A 21125-nucleotide genomic window follows, 5' to 3' on the forward strand; every position below is an offset into this window, starting at 1 on the left:
ATTTTATATTATTAATTATATTAAATAGTTCATTATAAATGTTACATTAATTGTAGGATCCTAGGATGTTATCTCTGAATACAGAATCCCTACAGTGGGAACCAGAGCTGACTTCACAGGCTGTGGTCTTGCTAAAGCTGCATGGTGCTACTCAGTCTCAATAGTAGTAGCTCTACTAACGATCTTGTCTTGAAAACTTGTTTACTCTGTACGAAGGTATGTCTGTTACTATTACTCTGTTGCTATGTCATATTAAGCGCAAGTAGGTAGGTAGACCATCAGCTTACTTTATATTGGCAAAGCGCGAATTACAAAATACGGCTGGGTTTCTATAGTGACTCTGATTTAAGGATAATACTTATGTAATTATATTTGATATATGGCTTTTCATTATTGTTACTGAAATACAGACTGGGACTTCACCCCATGAATGGGAAACATCAGTCACTTCTAACGTGAGGGTGAAATGCAAATAAGTGTCACTAACTTTGTCTTATTGTTGAATAGGTTTAAGTGGAAACCCAGCAGATATAGAAAGGAGAGAAGCAGTTTTTGGGAAGAACTTTATACCTCCTAAAAAGCCAAAAACATTTCTTCAGTTAGTGTGGGAAGCACTACAGGACGTTACACTAATTATATTAGAAATTGCAGCTGTAGTATCCTTGGGCCTTTCTTTTTACCAGCCTCCAGGAGGAAACGAATCACGTAAGTCAACTTTTTAAAAAAAGTAGGTAGCTACCTGTATTATAATGCTGAGTTTCCTGGTCTAACATGCCTATACTGTAAATCTGATAGGAAACAGTAAGTCAGTGCAAAAGCAGCTTATTGTTCCTTATTGAGAGAACACTACTAAAACTCTAGTTTGCCTTAAAAAGGCAGCGTGAGATTTCCCTGGTCATGATCTGGTATCGTTCTCACCAAAATAATGCCGAAGGTAAAGTGGAAGCAGCAGGAACAAAGACTTGTCTTAGAGCCAGTCATGTTTCTGTGCAAGTGGTTTTTTTAGCTTTGCCTCAAATATTTAAACAATTTATAATTTGCGGTCATGTGCTTTCTTTGGGGAGTCAGCAAGTCTTAAATTTTCCTTGATTTGCAATATGACACTAGTAACTTTTCTTACTTAAGAAATGAAGCTGTATTTATACTTCTAAATGGAAAATGAAGGGATCTGACCTTCATTGAACTGAATTTTTGCAATGATATCTGGCTTGTTAAGATAAAGGTGAAGTGGGAAATGTGGAGAAAGCAGAAGGTAGTTAACTAATTGTCTAGTCTGGCATTCTTATGCCATCGTTTAACAAGATAATAAGGACAGGTCACTCTCTATATCAACTTCTTTTACATTCAGATAAGCAGGGATGTAAATTCTAGGTGGTTTAACTTCCTCTAGCTGCTCTAACTTTCAAGTTCTTTAACTTATTTGTGTGTTACCCTCACTGAAAATAAACGTAAAATTGCAAAGAAGGCTAGCATGGAAAATGTTTAGCAACTATTAGTAGTCTCGTCTGCTTGGCAAAACTATTTCGTTGTTGAAATAACTATCTGCATGAACTTTCTTTAAATCTAAAACCTGTTTTCTACAGTATGTGGATCAGTAAATGTTGGTGAAGAAGAGGATGAATCTGAAGCAGGTTGGATTGAAGGAGCAGCAATCCTCCTATCTGTAGTTTGTGTGGTATTAGTAACAGCTTTCAATGACTGGAGTAAAGAGAAACAATTTCGGGGATTGCAGAGCCGTATTGAACAAGAACAGAAATTCACAGTCATCAGAGGTGGCCAAGTCATCCAAATACCAGTAGCTGACATAATAGTTGGAGATATTGCACAAGTGAAATATGGTAAACATATTTTTAAAGTTGAACTTTCTTTTATTTTTAAAAAAGGAACTGCAGTCAACATACCCAGTGATCTCTCGTAGGTGATCTTTTACCCGCTGATGGTGTACTCATTCAAGGAAATGACCTCAAAATTGATGAAAGCTCACTGACTGGAGAATCTGATCATGTTAAGAAATCTCTCGACCGAGACCCTATGCTGCTGTCAGGTGTGTAATATTTGACAAGTCTTGAAGGAAATGGTTTGCTTCTAGGAGTAAACTGGTTATTTAAAACTTTGAGGCTAAAACCTGGCAAACTGAACCTTATCTAGGCTGACTCCTGAAAGTATCCAAAACCAGTGCAACTAGTACAAAACTTCATCAAAGATAGCAGGCTCTTAAAACTGACAAACATTTTGTCTAGATGCTTATGGTTTTGTTTTCCAGATAGTTTTGGCAATTAAAGCTCATGGGGAACACAGTGGTATATATACACATCTTATGGTTTCATCAGCATGAAGTTTGAGAACTCAGTTCCTTTGTGCTCTGCCGTATAACTGCTCAAGTCTCAGTGGAAAACTTCATTCAATCTTTCAGGTACACATGTGATGGAAGGCTCTGGAAGAATGGTGGTTACTGCTGTAGGTGTGAACTCTCAGACTGGAATCATCTTTACCTTACTTGGAGCTGGAGGAGATGAAGAGGAGAAGGAGAAGGAAAAAGAGAAGAAGGACAAGAAAAGTAGGCATAATAATCGTAAATCCCTGGGGAGGGAAGGGCGAACTCCTGAATGTTACTGGATAAAAACACGTTCGAGTCATCCGGAGCCAGAAATCTTTTTTTAAACCTCAGGAAACAAAACTCGGGTCCAATGGCCTGAGAGTACACCACTACTAATAACTCTTGTCACATGGATTTTTAATTAAACTTCAGATCTCATTGATCAATTAGAGATTGGAAAATTTACAACTCCTAACCAACTGTACCATGTATAAATTGTTAAACTGCCATCTTGTGTAACTTCAAAGTACGTTCATGTCTAATAGCAGATATCTGTTTATGGCAAACAGGTTATTACCAATAACTCAACAAAGTAAGTATATAGTTCTGCTTTTGACAGATAGAAAATGTCCTTTATAGGGAGTTCTTCTATGACACTTAGAGAGGAAAAGCTTGTATCATTGATACTGCTAAGTTTGTGGATATCTTAAGCATATATAAGACTAATTTTGATAAAGATGAGCAGACAGCTGCTTCTGCCACTCTTTTTCTTCCAGAGCTGAAACTTTGTATGCTCAGAGATATACACAAGGCAAATCCCTACCGGCACTTTTCTGTAAACTTTATTTATGGAGGGATGAAGGACTTGAAACCCAGGGCATTTTGGAGCCCTTCTGTTAAGTGTAAAATTAGCTGTCTTCTGTATTCTGAAGGACTTGCTCAGTAACTGGAATTATAAGGTTACTTATCTAAGCCGTAGCCTTTATCCTGAGAATCAAAGCTTAGAAATGTTAACCAGTTATGTTTTGATACTAGCTCTCACAAGACATGTTCAGGACTGAGCTTCACCGTAGCAAAAATTTTTCCTGAAACTGTTGTCAGGTCTACTGGATGGAATTGAGTCTGAGGATTCTTGGCAGAAAAATACGTTTTTTCATCGAAGGAATATGAAACAGTAATGGAGAGCCATACAGAAATGTACTTAGGAATCTCAGTGGCCTTCAAAATAAAGAGGCAGTTGTTGAAATGTGTGCTCTGTGCAGCAATTAAGATTGAACTGTGCTTTTTGTCTTGTCCTAATCCACAAATACTTTATAATTCTGACTCTTACTGAAACTTAGAGTAGTAAATTTCTTCAGAAGTAAGTTAGAAGAATCGTTACAAGAACAATTGAAAATTAGTTTCAAGCTCAAGCATGGTAGTGAATAGTTAACATTGACCTGCAACATTTCCAGGATTAGTGTAGGACAGTTTCCATCCTTTGCTCTTTCTCGTACAGAAAAAGGAGAAGGAAGCAAGCAACAATACCAGCTGCTACAGGAGATATGGAGAAGATTATAGCTTTTATTAACATTCTACTAGTGTTTATTTTGTAAGCAGAAGTCTTTTTGATAGGTAGTGTTTTGACGTATCCTACGACCTTGAACACTTGTGGGGTTTTTTTTTGTCTCCCAGGATAGACAACTTCCTTTTCCCCTTAAGTTAGGTGCCTGATAAGATTCTCTGTGGTAAAACTTGGGTTAAACTAAATTAGCTTCTCTGTGAATGTTAAGGAGATTAAAGTGCCTATTTTCAGTTGGCTGTGTATGGCTTGGTTCAGAGTGAAAGCAAACGTGTGTACAAGGAGTTAAAGTAACTCAAGTGTAGAACTTTGCTCTTGTAAGAGGGAGAGGGGAACTAGGAAAGAACAAATACTAAATTAGGAGACAATGATGAGTTCTCAAGAAGTCTGAAGTGGCATCTTCTGGAGAAGGTGAACATACTTTTTTTTTTCCCTTCTCCTCAGCAGTTCTGAGGTTGCTCAGAGGGACTCTTATAGAAATCAGACTATGTCTACAGTAATAATGTCGTAGAGGTGTTAAATGTTATGCCAGACAGGCTGCTTCATAATTTGATTTTCTTCTACCTGAGTACTCTGATACATTTCAGTCTAATAACCTAAGGCCAAAGACTTAATGAATTATCAGTGATACTGAAAAATTCTGAGTTTTGTTCCAAGTTCCTCAATATTGTGCTTTCATTTCAGATTATTGCAAATAGTAACTATAACCCTTGGTTTCTCTACTTAGGAGAAAAGTTTGCCACTGGCCAAGGTAGTATCTAAACCTTTTTACCTGAAAACCCAAACAAAAAAAGGTAGTGTGCACCCCCACCCTAATAAGGTACACATGAAATGTCGGTCTTCTAGTTACCTTTAATGTTTCACTCATTCATTTTTTTCATTATTTCACTGTCCTTCTTTATGATCTCTTGTTGAACTCCATTTCTGAACAGAGGTAGGAGCGATATTTTATTATGAACTTGAACTATTCTCTTAGTGGTGTAATATTGGTATGTTGCCAACAGATTATGTTCATGCTTGCGTAAATAGGGTTAGCATAGATCCAGTAATCCAGCGCTGTACCTCCATTAAGCTTTGGTGTGGATTTATAAATATTTTATACTACAGTAGCCTCTGCAATGTTGTACAAAAGCACTGATTCTGGAAGTGAAATCCTACAGTTCATTTACAGCAGTAGTCAGACACAGTTGCCAAGTGTTGGAAGAACAGAGGGTAAGACTGAGGCCACCAGAATCACTTTAATGTCACAAATTTCTTTCGTAGGAAAACACTTAGGCAAGCCTTTTAAAAGCTTTCCTCACAAGTAATGGATGTCTGTATCAGTAATTTGTGCAAACTTAACTATGGTAGCATAACGCTGCAGCAGTCTTGTATGGGAAAAGTCCGAAACACTGACGTGGGCTGTTTCTGTGAGTTGACTTATACTTTTAAAGTCTCAGTTGTGTCAGCCCTCTGTTTCCAGTTTGTTCTATGCTTTTTTGTTACAAAAAAATGCAGTTGCTTGTTTCGGCATATGGTAAGGTATGCATTATATATAAACACTGAAATGAACTGTGCAGAGCCGATTTAAAACACAACTTGTTCCCCTCTCTGACAGGTAAAAAGCAAGATGGAGCTGTTGAAAACCGTAACAAAGGTAAATGCAGGTTCTCTGATCCTTTCTTGCAAGTCCCTATTTTCTGAGAGTATATGTAATGAGTACGTACTTTCCTATGAAAATGCATATGGAGTACTTAGATCAAAAGTGCTTATGGTAAAGATGGCATAAGTAAATCTGCCCAAACAAATGCTTAAATGAACTTGGTAGTCTCAACATAGCTAGATACTACAAAAGTAAACTTTGACAATGATTTCCAAGCTATCTTTTTGAGGTGAGTTAATGTTGGAGGTGCCCACCCAGCTGCGTTCTCACTCCCCCTCCTCAGCAGGACTGGGCAGAAAATAGGATGAAAAGCTTGTGGGTTGAGATAAGGACAGGAAGGTACTTACTAATTACCTCCACCGGCAAAACAGACTCAACTTGGGGAAGATTAATTTATTGCCAATGAAAAATAGAAGTAGGACGGTGAGAAACAAAAACAACTAAAAACACTTTTCCCCACCCCACCACCCCCTTCCTTCCAGGCTCAACTTCACTACCGACTCCTTTACCTCCTCCCTCTGAAGAGCACAAGGGGATGGGGAATAGGGTTTTTTGGTCAGTTCATAACACTTGTCTCTGCTGCTCCTTCGTACTCACACTCTTCCCCTGCTCCATTGTGGGGTCCCTGCCATAGGATATAGTCCTTCATGAACTTCTCCAATGTGGGTCCTTCCCACAGGGTACATTCCTTCAGGAACAGACTGCACAAGTGTGGGTCTCTCACTGCAGTGTGGAGATCTGCTCCACTGTGGTCCTCGGTGGGCTGCAGGGGGACAACCTGCCCCACCACAGTCTTCTCCACGGGCTGCACCTGGGCATCTACACTCAACACACTTGTTTAAACATTCACGTGTAGTATGGCATCTCTGGATACAAGATACTGTGCAGTTCTGGTGTTAGTGGAGCCTAGTGTTATTAAACTTTTTAAGTATCGTTGATTTTCGGGGATTCCCCAATGGCTAAACTTTATTTGATCTTAATTTCTAGCTAAAGCTCAGGATGGTGCAGCCATGGAAATGCAACCACTGAAGAGTGAGGATGGTGGGGATGGAGATGAGAAAGACAAGAAGAGAGCAAATTTGCCCAAGAAAGAAAAGTCGGTTCTTCAAGGCAAACTTACAAAGCTCGCAGTTCAGATTGGCAAAGCAGGTATGATGTGTCGGCACCCTCCTTATGTTGATGTCACATGTTTAAATAAAGTTGGAACACACGTAGTTTGTGAGCAGCTCGCCTTGATTGGTTTGATTTATGTTAGGTGCAAAATTCCAACGCATGCAAGTATGCCATTGTGCCTGAGTGTGCTGATGGCTTCTCACACTGCATCATGTGGATGGCTTTTATTTTTCCTTGATTTCAGTACATTCAGGCTCTAGAGTGTCACCTTCTGGGGGAGAAAATTCCAACTTCGTAACATTGGACAGCTGTTATGAAAGATCTTTTTAGATAAGATACGGCATTTAATGATGTACCTAGAGAACTATAAATTGAGTGAAGTCTGGAAAATGTGGTAGGGTCAAACAGGTTATCTCTGGTACTTCCAGAGGTTTAGGAGTTTCCACTTAATATATGCCTTGCTGATATGTAACATTTTTATTGACTTTCTACTATCCTTTACCTTCCGTTACTCTTCTATCAGCTAATATTCAGCTGTCTTGTCAAAACATTTGGTAAACTGTTGCTTCTTGAAAGCAGACTAAAACAACAATAAGTTCAGTGTAAATTTTAGGCTATATTATCTAGTATGTAGAGGCTTGATTCAAATATTTCAGGATTTATTTTGGTCCATGTAGAATTGTTGAAAGATTTAGGCTAGAAGGAACTTCTGGAAGTCTTGTAGCCCAGCCCACAGCTCAAAAAGGGCTGACTTCAGCATCTGTGTCATAAGACAGTTATGGTGGGAGGACAAAGCAATTAAGCTTTTAGCTTAAGTTACACATAGCAATGTGAATTTTTCAGAGAAACTTGTACTAACTGATGTTGAATAAAGCTTCCATGATATGTTTAGTGTAAAATACTGTTCTTACGAAAGATGTAGAAAAAATTGTTTGATAAATAAGGGTACCTTTATGCACCTTTTGACCCATTGTAATGCCCCACGCACCCTTAATGCTCATCCACTTCATGCATGACTTTTTCTGTCCTGCTGCTTTGGGACTGTGCACACAGTGAAGCCTCTTTCTAGAAGGAGCTGACACTTCAGTGACTTCTGTTCCTCTATTCCAGCCAGGTCCATTTTCCTTCATGGTTTTCATGTGGTATCCTGAGTGTGCTGCTCAGCTTGCCTACAGCAGTTCTGATTTGTCTTCCCAGTTACTCCCAGTTCATTGAACACTGTGCGTAGCTGCCATATTTAATCCCACCTTTGGCGGGAAGCAGGGTACAGACTGTCAGCAGCTTTCTCTACTGAAGAAGTCAGCAGTACAATCGTGTCAGGCCTGCTGAATTATTTCAGTTCTTATTCTGCTGAAGTCAATTGACTTTACACATAGGTCTCTCCTGTTCGTAATTAGATCTACACTTTTCAATTAAATGGGAAGAAAAAAAATTTTAGAAGTTTCTAGGTGAAATGCATGAGGAAATACTTGCATTGGAAGTTGGAACACCTTTGAGAACTGCTTCAATGTTTCCTGATCTGCCTGTTTAAAAAAACCTTGGTTATAAATTAACTTCTATAAAGGCAGAAGTATTTGCACTTGACTTATCCACAGTCTGTATTGCCAAATATTTGAGACAATTTCTGAAAACTATTTATTCTCTTTTTAACAAGGTTTGTTGATGTCTGCAATCACAGTCATTATCCTTGTGTTATATTTTGTAATTGATACCTTCTGGATTCAGAAGAGACCTTGGCTTGCTGAATGTACACCAATTTATATTCAGTATTTTGTGAAGTTCTTCATTATTGGAGTTACAGTCTTGGTGGTGGCAGTACCAGAAGGTCTTCCGCTTGCAGTCACTATATCTCTGGCTTACTCTGTTAAGGTAAGCGGATAGATGTGGAACAGATTTTTAAAGGTAGGTGGGTGTATCCATCAGCTATAAAATCTCAGTTGAGACATTCTGCATCACACATACATAACAGACTGGGGAGGAGTGTTTCTTGTTTCCCTGAACAGTGTAAGAAATCCACCACAGTATTTTTCTTAATCTCTGATTACACATCAACATGAACAGTGAGCAGTGACAGCATGTTGTCACAAACTAAAGATGAATGAGTTTAGCTCATAACATTGTAGCATTTGCTTATAATAAATAGTTGTTAGAGTCAAACTCTTCTGTAAACCTGGACTTCTACCCAACTGATGTGTTAAGCAACTACTACAAAAGTTTCCAGATTGATTCTCCTTGAGGACTGAATATTGTCAAACATAGAGCTTTCTGTTTATTATACAGCATGGTTTTTAACTCATGCTCTTTGTTCTCTTAATTTTCTTGCTGCTTCAGCATGCTGGGATTGGTCATTGATCTGAAAACCTAATTGTAGAGACAATGGCTGTTTAGGCTGTGTTCTAAAACTTAATAACTTACAGCACTAACTAGTAGAGGCCTTAGTATGATATCGTTTGAAGTTACTCTGCCTCTTTGAGGTTAAAATACTATCCAAACCTGTTAAGTAAAGAATTTAAAGCAGTATTTAACCTGGAAACTTGTGTAGTCCTCGCTGTCTTAGCTGAAGCAGACTCCCAGTTTGTATTTAAGTCTGACTCTAGCATCTTTGAAATATATATCAACTGATCCTTGGATAAGTCTGTATCACAGCTTACTTGATCTTTCTTGTAAGCAGAAAGACTTCTTTTAATGTTATATCTGGTCAAGCTCAGCCTGTACCTCTCCTTTATTCCTAATTACCATCCTAAACTATTTGCTCATTAACAGTCTGAATAGTATCGGTAGTCAGTGTGACATACAATTACAGGAGATTAAGTCTGTATTTATGAACCTTGTTCAAAATGAAGTTTACCGTGTCAAGATAGACTTAAAGGAATCTTTACGGAATGTGGCAGCTACAGATTCTTCCTCTGTAAGATGCCAGATAACTTAAAGGCTAAGTGTCTTTGAAAACTGCTGTGTAAGACTGGACACCCTAAATGAGAATTTCTAAAATGTGAAGTAATGGTCACGGATGGCTGTTGACTGCTTTTATTTCCTTAGAAAATGATGAAAGATAATAACTTGGTGAGACATCTGGATGCATGTGAAACAATGGGCAATGCAACGGCTATTTGCTCAGATAAAACGGGAACATTGACGATGAACAGAATGACAGTGGTCCAAGCCTACATCAATGAAAAACATTATAAAAAAATTCCAGAACCAGAAGCTATTCCAGAGAAAACTATGGCTTACCTTGTGACAGGAATTTCTGTTAATTGTGCTTATACTTCAAAAATACTGGTAAGTGGATTTCTTCATTCTAATCAAGGTAACTAAACAACTTCCTCAAATTGTCTGGTGGCCACATGGTAGGCAGTTAAGCGTAAGTGTGTGGCAGTACGCAGTGTAAGGTATTTTGTACCTGCTGTAAATTGCTCAACCGTTCATTTGAGACTAAACTTCAAAAATAACTTATTTCAGTTAGAACTGATAATTTAGGTTTTGAACTGATAATTGAAAGATACAATTGCAGAAAGATAACTTCCTTTAAGTTCACAGTTTTGTCTAAATTTGTTTTTATAAGTGGGGCTGCTTACCTTACGCCAAGAGCATCTTGGCTCGATTTGAGTGCTACTTCAAAGTAAACATGTTAAGAGTAGCATAACATTAGCTAGAATGTAGTAAGAAAATGCAAGTATAGATGAGGATTTTGATGGATTTTTATTCCAAATACTGTTGTATGAGTTTGTAGGCTTTAGAATTGTAACATCTTTGCTCATACCTTGTTTGAGACTTCCAAAATATTTTGAAATAAAAAGAATAATGGACTGTTACACATTTTAAATACAGTGCTATTTAGCACTTTAATGTGCATAATTTTCTGCAACTCTGAACATAGCTTCCTTGCTGTGGTTATTCCAAAGTGTTGCATATCTTATATTCTTTAAGGCAATAAAAATAATAATTAGGATTTAGCTTTAAAAAATAAACTAGCACTTCAAGACTTAGTAGAAGCCTCCACTGTGAATGCTTTGTACAGGAATAGCAGTAAAACCCCCAGTCCAAAAGCTACTTGTCAGACAATAAAGATGCAAGAATGTCCCCATTAGCAGTACTTGAGGCAGCACATCCAGATCACCAGCACAGGTTTCTCTGAAACAAGACTGAAATACTGCTAATGTGAGGTCTATTTTCTAAAGATCGTTTTATAGAAAGAAAAAAGGTAGCTGCCTGTAAACTGACCAGGTCCCTTTACTACTACCATTTTAATCAAATTACATCCCATGCAGTCAGAGTTATTCTGTTACACAGAATCGCAGAGGGCTGAAAGGCAGCTCTTGAGATCCTCTGGTCCAAACCCCTGGCTCAAAGCAGGGTCAGCCAGACCACGTTGCTCAGGGCTACGCCCGGTCAGGTTTTAAGGATCTCAAAAGATGGAGACTCTGCAACCTCTGGGCAACCTGGTCAAGTATGTGACCACCCTTAGAATAAAAAGGTGTTCCCTTAGGTTCAAATGGAATTTCAAGAGTTTGAGTTTGTTCCCATTGCCTGTTGTCCTCTCACTGGGCAGTGCTAACAAGTCTGGCTTGGCAGTCTTTACGGTTGCTCCACCTGCCTGCCCCATTCAGGCATTTAATACCTAATACCGAAAGTTTCTCCCCCTGAACCTTCTTGTGAGAAACATTCACCTATGTAGCTTTTAAGAGAGGACAAAGTCTGTGAAGCAAAGCTTTATTTCAACACTGGGTGCACGGGAGATCACCTCCATGATCCTCCTGCATGCACACTGGTTAGTCTAACTTCCACAAATTTATTTAGGACAGTCATTCATATTCATGTCATTTCCCAGAAGTATTATACATATTTAAATGATTTCCCCGACGTTATTTACATCTATACCCTCCCACTTGCGCCTGCGCACTGTTCTCTAGGGGTCTTCTTTGGGGGTCGTGGGGTGAAGGCTCAAAGTCTTCCTCTCGGTTGAACTTCTTATTCCGACACCTGTGCTCTATTGTTTCAGCTACATTGCAAACCCAAGTTGACAGGTAATCCTCTCTTTCATATAAGGGCGGGAATGTGACATCCAGGTAGAGGCTGATCATGGCTAAGATAAGTGGTGTCAGCCAAAGCAACTTAACCCTATACCCAAATACACATTACCCTGTCTCCGTCCCCATACTTGGGTACCTGGAAACTTACATTCTTTCCAACCGCCTGTCTACTATGACTTAAGCAAAACTACAATATTTATCACATTCTCCTCTCCAGGCCGAACAGTCCGAGCTCTCTCAGCCTCTCCTCATATGTCAGGTGCTCCAGTCCCTATATCATCTTTGTGGCCCATGGCTGGGCTTGCTCCTGGATGTCCATGTCTCTTGTACTAGGGAGCCCAGAACTGGACATCTCAAACTGCACATTAAAGGGAACATTTTGAAAGGGGGAGTGTTCAGTACAGCCAAATCCAAGATCTTGCAGCTCTGAACAATGAAAATGGATGGCTGAGTTATGATCGATATAGTTCAGCTCTAGCTGCTTGAGGCAGGTCAGGCTGAGGAAGTGCTTCTGCCTTTTTTGCTAGAAACTATACTACATTGTTATAGCAATATAAGCTCAGAAATGGCTTGGGAAATACTCCTTTTTACTTATAGCACTAGTATGTGCATATTCCACATGATTGAGATAAGAAACTTATTCTGGTATTAAAGGGTTGGAAACTTGTTTCTGAACTCTTTCCGGTTAAATAGGCCATGGCCTGGAAAACGGAACTTGTAGCGAGACTTAAGAAGCTTAAAGACTTAGGTTGTTCAGTAGAAGGCTAACAGGTGATGTGATCGTAGTCTAAGTCATTGAGGAAGAGTTATTACAGGAGAGGATACTTTAATTTAGCAGAAATAATACCATTCAGCTTGCTTAAATCTGTTTACTTAAACTTATCTGTGCTTCTAAAATGCAAAATAATTATTCAGGGACTACACTCAATTGATCAGATACTTCAAGCAATGGAAAATGCCTTTTAGAAAGGTCATGTTGGGATTCAATACAAACTTAATGGGGGATTTTTGAGTCTGAGAAAGGGACTGAAAGATCCTAAACAGGTACAGAAGAAGTTACTTACAAAAGCCAGCAGTATGACTCAGACTCATAGAAATTTATGGAGTAATTATTGCAAAAGTGAAAATTCCCCATCCCAGAGCTAAGCTTCGCCTTAGCTTCCTTGTGTTCTAAGTGCTGTACTTGTGTGGTTCATAAGTTAACCTCCTAATCAGCAAAGGTTCTTGTTCTTCTTGCAGCCTCCTGAAAAAGAAGGTGGCCTACCACGTCATGTTGGAAATAAAACTGAATGTGCCTTGCTGGGATTGCTCTTGGATTTAAAACGTGATTATCAGGACGTAAGAAATGAAATACCAGAGGAGGATTTGTACAAAGTGTACACCTTCAACTCTGTTAGAAAATCTATGAGTACTGTGTTAAAAAACTCTGATGGCAGTTTCCGGATATTCAGTAAAGGTGCCTCTGAGATAGTTCTTAAAAAGTAAGAACAACTACTATTGTAATTTAGCACTTAAATTTGCTTAAATGTTGTGATAAGAGAGGAGACCAGAGTGCTAAACAACATGGTGCTGTAGTCATCAGTGAAATATTTCCTATTCACAAACAAGTGCAGCAGTCCTATACCCGTCTGATTGCAGCCGCCTTCCCAGCTTGTCTCCCTCAATTGTTTGACTTTCTACAGTAAGATGGGCAATTAGCATTTCAATTACTTTAATTCTCACACCCCAGCCCTGCCCTCCAAAAAAGAGCCGGTCATGATTAATTTTAACTTGCGAACTCTACTCTGGTACAGGAAAGCATCTATGAACTGATCTATTCTCTAGTTAAATTGTTTTAGCTTTAGGTGTGGTTGGTGAAAATGTTCACCCATCTTTGGTAAAGTCTCAACAGTTGATATGCCTAAATTCCAGGACGGATTTGTGCCTTTGAAAAGTGATTACTTTTAGCTTCAAAAGTCTGTGCAAGTTGATGTCCAAGGTGATAATTTTAACAGGAGGTTAAACTTGGGCAATGGAGAAACTTGAGGGGTTTTAATGTGACAAAGCAAATTGCTTCCTTATCCATCTGCCTATCTATAGAGGATTTATTAGAATGAGATTAGACTGTTAGCGAGAGATTAGTCACCACTGGGACAAACCTTTAGGTGTGAAGAAGGCTGTGGTAACTCCTAACTAGGTGAGGAGAGAAGTCAAGCATGTATGCATCATGTTCTGTAGGAACAGCAGTTGTAGCCAGTCTGGTTTTGGTTCTAACGTCAGACTATTTCTAGTCGTGAGTAGTGCATACGTTATGTTCAGTTTACCTTTGTACTTGCTACTAGCCCCCCAAATCACTACCTAGGAAAGTACTAATGCACTAAAGAAAAAAGATGAAATCTTGCTTCTCCTCAGCTTGGTACTGCTGACAACAAAAGGTCATTCTTTAAAGGATTCTGGCTTCTTTTGGTACAGAACTTGGATTTAGATGTGAATTTTTTCATATCTAGATTTTAAGCCAAGTCTCATCAGTGAATACGTATGCCTATATTTGCATTTCTTCTACCTTCAGAAGTATTTTGTACCTTATTATCTTATTGAGCAATTGAATTGTAGAAGTTGCTAGAACTCATTCAGCCCAGACTCGTGTGGTCCACTTGGCTTCATAACTAAGATAAGAAAATAAATAATAAGGCCATTTGGCAAAGAACAAGAAAACCTAGACTGATTTGGATACTATTGGAATGGTTGTAATTCCAAAACTATTTCAGAGTATGCACTGACTAGGAAAAAAGTCTTAGCATTACAAGCCACTTTCTTTACCCACTACCTATGCAGTGCCAGAAATTAATCTGAGAGCTTGTAGCCTGGTTTGTCAATTGTGCTGCTCGTTCGTTATTATAACATGTATGAATATTCTTCAGCACTGAAAGCTTAAACATGAATATTTATAAGACATAAATGAGTCACTAATAGGTGTAGAAGAAATGCAGCAAACTTTTTGAAGCAGAGCAGTTTTATTCTTCTTTCCTTGCCATCAAGTCAAATATTTGAAGTGAGTTTCAATGAAATCTTTACATAAAGCTTATTGGCTTCCATTTAGTCATCTTGGAATGCTTTGAATTTATCACAAGCCCTATGATTCCAGGTTACACAAGATATCCTTAGTGGTTGCTGATGTTTGAACAGATAACCAAAATCAGGAAATTCAGATAGGCTTTAAATTTCAGTTATGATTAATACTATGAAGCTTTAAGCTTCGTTTTCATTTCCTGGCTGAGTTGGAAACTTTTTTCTATGTATTACACCTGGGAATTCCCTAAACACTTAAATGTAACAGTAGTCATCTTAGCAGGTCTGCCAAGTCTGAAACTGATATTTTAAAAAATTCTTTTTTTCCTCAGTGCCAATTTAGTACTAATTTGTAAAACAAATGTTTATGGTGTTGCTTTATGGCAAAACTTTGCTAAGAACGCAGATGAACAAAACTAAATCTATTGTTCAAAATATTTGGTGGTGTTATATTCATGGCATCAATATTGGTTAAGTATGTATGCTGTCTGTGAAAGCAGTGGCATATTTGGCATGAAGAAACATAACTAAGAGCATGTGTTTGAAATACTTGAGTACATAGCGTTGAATCTAGTCTCTTATACAAATGTTTAAATCAGATTTAAGTATTTGTTTTTAATTTAATACTTCACATTAAGAACTCTATGCCAGATGATCTCTGAATTCTCTGCACTTAGATTTGGGGGCAAACCTTACTACTTTTAAGGATAGCAGTACCAGAGTTTGCTTTTAGTGCTGTAAGTGCTTACAGCTGTTTAAGCACCACATGCGTGTTCTGGAAGCGTACTGTACTTCTGAGACTTGTATAACTGTTAACAAGGTGGGATGATTTTGTTGAACTTGAAACTGGAGTGACTGACTCAACCAGCACAGACACCAGTCTGTTTACATACAATGGAGAAGTGGATACTTCTGGGAGGTAACTAATGTTTGTGTCCTAAATTCATTGGGCATTATGTTCATCCTAGGATGACTGGCTCGGTTAACTTTCTACAGCTACTGTATTTTGCAATTTTGGGAAGAGATTAAGTGCATATGGAGAAGATTATCTTAGAGATGCTGCTGCTGGCTTTTTGCCTGTGTGAGTCTAGTGAAAACAAAGCTTGTGGAAACTCATTGGAGTTCACTATTAAGCCATTGAATGGGCTGAACTTCTGGTTAAAATCTGATAACTCTTTAAACCTTCCTTTTCAGGTGCTTCAAAATACTGAGTGCTAATGGAGAACCAAAGGTATTTAGACCTAGGGACCGCGATGATATCGTGAAAACGGTAATTGAGCCAATGGCTTCTGAAGGGCTCAGAACCATCTGCCTGGCGTTCAGAGACTTCCCAGCAGGGGAACCTGAGCCAGAATGGGACAATGAAAATGATATTGTTACTGGTCTGACGTGCATTGCTGTTGTTGGGATTGAAGATCCTGTGAGACCTGAGGTAGGGTCACCAACTGAACTGCAGCGATTCTGTTACAGCAGATCTTGATTCATGTTGTTGTTTGTCATGCAGAGAGTACAAGAAACTAAATTGCTATTTTATGCCTTAAGCATAGCTGATAAATGAAAATCTAATTTCTTGGAGGGAAAGTTAATGGAGCTATAAAAGCAGATTAAAAGTTCTTAATGTCACTTATGCTGTGTTACTGAAGCTCTGTACAAACTAATGACTTAAGGCGCTTACTGTGCAAGGTCCCAGTAGATGGAAGAACTTGTCGTGGTTTTTTTTTTACCACTTTGAATATTGGGAGTATTGGTTAGGATAACGTTAGCCATTGTGCGTGTTACCAGCTTCTCACGGGGAATGGTGGAAAGGAGGGTTTGTCACCTGAGAACGGCGGTAAAGAGTCCGGCTTGTGGTTGAGGTCAAAGGAGAGCAGTACTTTTCAATAGTGAAAGCTTTTATGCCACACGTAAGTGGAACTCCAGTCTGATCTCCACTGTCGTTGCTTCACACTACAAGTCATGGGTGAAGTAGTGGACTGTGAGCTGCAGTTTATTTCACATAACCATAAATGAAAAGCCAGTACTCGGTACCTTTGAATACTACAGCCTAATATGTCATGAGGATTTTTGTGGTATTTTTGAATGCTGTGGTATTTGAAAAACGAAAGAGGGGCGGGACAGGGACATGACATAACAACAATAAAGCCTCTTTGCCAGAATTGCCATTGGTGTGTGTTTTTCATGAAAAGAATTGTGGTAAGCTACTTAATTTTTTTTTTTTAAAATGTTCCATAACAACTGTCATGGTTTTAAGATAAGGATTTTCCTGGATTGAGTCAAAAACATTCCTTTCACTCACATATCTAGATTTATTCAGCTAACGTACAGTCTCTGAGCCTGTGTTTTTGTTTTTTTTCTTTGTGTTTACTTACAGGTACCTGATGCAATAAAAAAGTGTCAACGTGCAGGCATAACTGTACGTATGGTCACTGGCGATAACATTAACACTGCTCGTGCTATTGCATTAAAATGCGGTATTCTGAATCCTGGTGAAGACTTCCTGTGTTTAGAGGGAAAAGACTTTAACAGGAGAATACGCAATGAAAAAGGAGAGGTAAGCATACTGACTATATAAGGTAGATCAGCAGATATTCTGAGTCTCTGAACTGTAAAATATAACCAGTGCTCTTTTTGCAGATAGAGCAAGAGCGAATAGATAAAATTTGGCCAAAGCTTCGTGTTCTTGCAAGATCTTCTCCCACTGACAAACACACTCTAGTAAAAGGTAAGTAAAAGCTATCTGAGCTTATAAGTAAAGCTAGGTTTATTTTTTTTCTGTGCAGTGGGAAATGCCTATGAGGGTGACTTCATTTGCCACCAGGATATTTTTTTTTCTGCTTGAAAAATGCAGCCAACTAGAACTATCTGTTGTGGATTTGGGAGGGGGAGTGGGTTGGTTAGGGTTTTTTTTAATGACCAAAAAAATTTTGTCTCCCTAGGAGACGACGACTGGCTTTCTCTTTCAGGCTTAATCTGTGCTGTGTTGTCAATTTTGAACGTAACACCAAGATGTCATTTTATTTTAGGCATAATTGACAGCACTGTCTTTGAACAGAGGCAAGTTGTAGCAGTAACTGGTGATGGTACCAATGACGGTCCTGCTCTGAAGAAGGCAGATGTTGGATTTGCTATGGTATGATTTTTTTTTTAATCTTCAGTATTTTGGAGACCTATTTTGGTAAAATAACTGGTTAAATCACTTGAAGATTAAACAGCCTTGTTGGTTTCATGAGTCTAATATACAACTAAGTTAATGGAGTCAACATCTCTCACACTTAATGCTAGTTACTTTTTCCTTCTTCCTCAGTCTTCCAACTTGACCATGTTTTTATTTGTGTCCTTGTGGCATTTGCCATTAAATGAAACTTAAAAACCACAAACCCCTCAGTCACTTGCAAATCAAAACCTCTTTATTTGTTGCAAAGTGTAAAAACAGAATTACTGATATTGAGATTTCTGAAATGAGATCTGTTCAACGTAAGGCAAAATTACTTTCGATCGTAAATAGCATACCATGTTGACTTTGAGTAAACCTTATACACAATATGGTATGAGCTTATTCATCTGTTTTTCATGAAACGATGCATAGGAACAGGGAGACTAATGAGAGAGACTGCCAGTTGATGTTTAAAATGGCTTTGGAGGCTATACTAAGAGAGATCTCTAGTACAACTGAAGTAACAGTATTTTATGACAATCTAGGATCTGTATTTGTCTGGATGGTTCCTTGGATTACTTGGCTTTCTCAATTTAAATTCTCGGCCACCATTTCAAATGGTAGCCAAACCAAGTCTTGGCTTTAAGTGTTAATTCTAGATAGACTCATGCCTTAAGTATGTAGGCTTCAGCTTTCTTCTGTCTCTTTTAAAACACTGTAAGATAGATTCCTCAGGCTTCCTCTTACCTCAAAGTTCCTCCTCAGTCTTCAGCTGAAGAGATACAGTTTGGTGCTAGTAGGTCACTTTAGTCTTTAAAAACTCATTATTAAGCATTTGAAGGGGAAAAAAGAGACCACTTTCCTCCTACACCATATGCAGATGCACTGACTGAGATGCTAATCTTGAAGGAAAAAATGGGAAGAGGTTTCGTGTCATTATCGAGGAGCATTTTTCAAAAGCATGACTTAGAAATTTGACAGCTACACATGAAATGTTCTCTAGACTGCAACAGTCTTGTTTTAACGAGTACCTGTTTTCTGCTATTGTATAACTGATGTAGTTGGCACTGTTGGGGCAGATTCATTTTAATCTTCCAGAATTTAAATGTTTCCTCCAGTTGCTGTCTTTGTTCATCTGTGTAAGAAACTAATTTCTCTAATTGCTTATCTAAATAGCACTTACAATATACCATCTACTACGTGATATTTAAAGGTAACTTTTAAGGTGTACACATAGCTGTGCAGGCGACTAATTTCCTTGGCAAAATAATGTATCAAGAATAAGGATCATTACATTTGCTATTGAGTTAGTGGTTTTGAAATGCCGAAAGCAAAATAAATAGCCTGGAAGTAGGTATTACACAGAACTCAGCTTAACTGTTAGCATACTGTAAGAGACTACTGGTGCTTAAAGCTGAAGAATGTCATATTGCATTGCAGTGTCATATGCAATGACATTGCATACTCTACTGTTTAATGCCAATGCTCTTTTGCAAAAGGTTTTTTGGTAATGTGTATCCTTCTGCTGTGTTATAAACACATGCATTGCTGGAATCCATACAGCAAACTCGTTAGGACATAGACTGACCGTTAGTACTGCACCATCTGGTGGCCTTTGACTTAAACAGGGTTCAGTAACATTTCTTTGGGAGAACTTACACAGGGTCTTTATTGTCAACTTGAGGATTTTTATTAAGGTCTTTAAAATAAAGACAACATTACCTTTTTTTGTTTACATTTTCCTATGCTTGAGCAGAACGTGCAAGCAGAACTTGATTCAGTAGAACTTCAGGTGCTTACATTAGAATAGTCCTTCAGACATGGTTCATCAAAGTGAATGCTGACCAAGGACATAATAACAGCGTCTATTACATAAGTCAGTGCATCCTGTTATATTTCATAGTGTTTTTCTTTTTCTACCAGGGTATTGCTGGAACCGACGTAGCTAAAGAAGCTTCTGATATTATCCTTACAGACGACAACTTCACAAGTATTGTTAAAGCAGTTATGTGGGGACGAAATGTGTATGACAGCATCTCCAAATTTCTTCAGTTCCAGCTTACTGTCAATGTAGTAGCAGTAATTGTTGCTTTTACAGGAGCATGCATAACACAAGTACGTACTGGTGGTGCATTGTTTCAGCTAATAAAGGTTGAAAATGTCATTGAATTCAAACTTTCAGTTAAATACTAGTCCAAAGAACATAATGCTCTTCAGAACATGCCCATGTTGTATAATAAATGCTTTTAATAGCTGCAATTTGTTCACTTATATTGGAGGGTTTATGTATCTATCTTTATAGGATTCTCCGCTTAAAGCTGTGCAGATGCTGTGGGTAAATCTCATAATGGACACATTAGCTTCTCTCGCCCTGGCAACAGAACCACCCACTGAAGCTCTTCTGTTACGAAAGCCTTATGGTAGAAACAAACCTTTGATTTCTCGTACAATGATGAAGAACATCTTGGGTCATGCATTCTACCAACTCGTAGTGGTCTTTACGCTCCTGTTTGCTGGTAAGAATACTGAAGCTTTACAAAGTTATTCTAAAAGTCATAGAGAGATGCGATCTTAAAACTAGTTTTTTGTTGTAGTGTGTGTGTGTGTAAAGACACCAATTAAACTGCTGATAAATGCCTTTTATACACAGGTGAGAGAATTTTTGATATCGATAGTGGAAGAAATGCACCTCTGCATGCTCCTCCTTCAGAGCATTATACTATTGTATTTAACACATTTGTGATGATGCAGCTTTTTAATGAAATTAATGCCCGAAAAATTCACGGTGAAAGAAACGTTTTTGAAGGAATCTTTAACAACGCTATCTTCTGTTCTATTGTTCTGGGGACATTTGTTGTGCAGGTAAGTAAATTCTTGGAGCGTGGCGGGGGGAAATGCACTTAGTACACTGATGTACTTGCTTACCTTGGAAATGATAATCCACTGGTGCCAGGCATTTCCCTTCTGCAGTGTGAAAAACCTACAGTGTCAAACATGCTATAAATCACTTGGAAGTGCCACTTGACAGGGTTTTGAGGTAAGACCTCTTTGAAATTGGTAAAATTGGAATGTAGGAGTACTTGTATTTACCTTTTGAATTTTCTAGTCCTTCAGTTTGATCTTAGTGTTCTAGTCTTTTGGCAAAATGTGAAGAAGGTGTATGTTCCTCCCCCTAGTCAGAACTCTTCTTCATAGTATCTGCCTGTGCATCTGAACGAGAGCCCATTTAAACAATTATAGAAAAGTTACAACTTCTC

General features: G+C 38.4%; 1 protein-coding gene across 2 annotated transcripts in view; it reads left to right on the forward strand.

Moving 5' to 3' along the window:
• Window positions 1–479: 479 nt before the first annotated feature.
• The window catches only part of ATP2B1 (ATPase, Ca++ transporting, plasma membrane 1), a 30460-nt gene continuing 9814 nt past the window's right edge, over window positions 480–21125 (forward strand). For both annotated transcript variants that reach the window (XM_009702112.1, XM_009702111.1), the window contains exons 1-16: window positions 480–705; window positions 1584–1838; window positions 1919–2044; window positions 2414–2557; window positions 5476–5514; window positions 6508–6669; window positions 8288–8502; window positions 9673–9915; window positions 12906–13147; window positions 15909–16146; window positions 17086–17265; window positions 17349–17436; window positions 17738–17844; window positions 19792–19983; window positions 20171–20384; window positions 20519–20730. In XM_009702112.1, the coding sequence (XP_009700414.1) occupies window positions 2032–2044; window positions 2414–2557; window positions 5476–5514; window positions 6508–6669; window positions 8288–8502; window positions 9673–9915; window positions 12906–13147; window positions 15909–16146; window positions 17086–17265; window positions 17349–17436; window positions 17738–17844; window positions 19792–19983; window positions 20171–20384; window positions 20519–20730 (2289 nt within the window). In that variant the 5' untranslated portion in view covers window positions 480–705; window positions 1584–1838; window positions 1919–2031. The remainder of the gene's footprint in view (window positions 706–1583; window positions 1839–1918; window positions 2045–2413; window positions 2558–5475; window positions 5515–6507; window positions 6670–8287; window positions 8503–9672; window positions 9916–12905; window positions 13148–15908; window positions 16147–17085; window positions 17266–17348; window positions 17437–17737; window positions 17845–19791; window positions 19984–20170; window positions 20385–20518; window positions 20731–21125) is intronic.

This window comes from Cariama cristata, unplaced genomic scaffold, assembly GCF_000690535.1.
Source record: "Cariama cristata isolate BGI_N322 unplaced genomic scaffold, ASM69053v1 scaffold19146, whole genome shotgun sequence".
Taxonomy (NCBI): domain Eukaryota; kingdom Metazoa; phylum Chordata; class Aves; order Cariamiformes; family Cariamidae; genus Cariama; species Cariama cristata.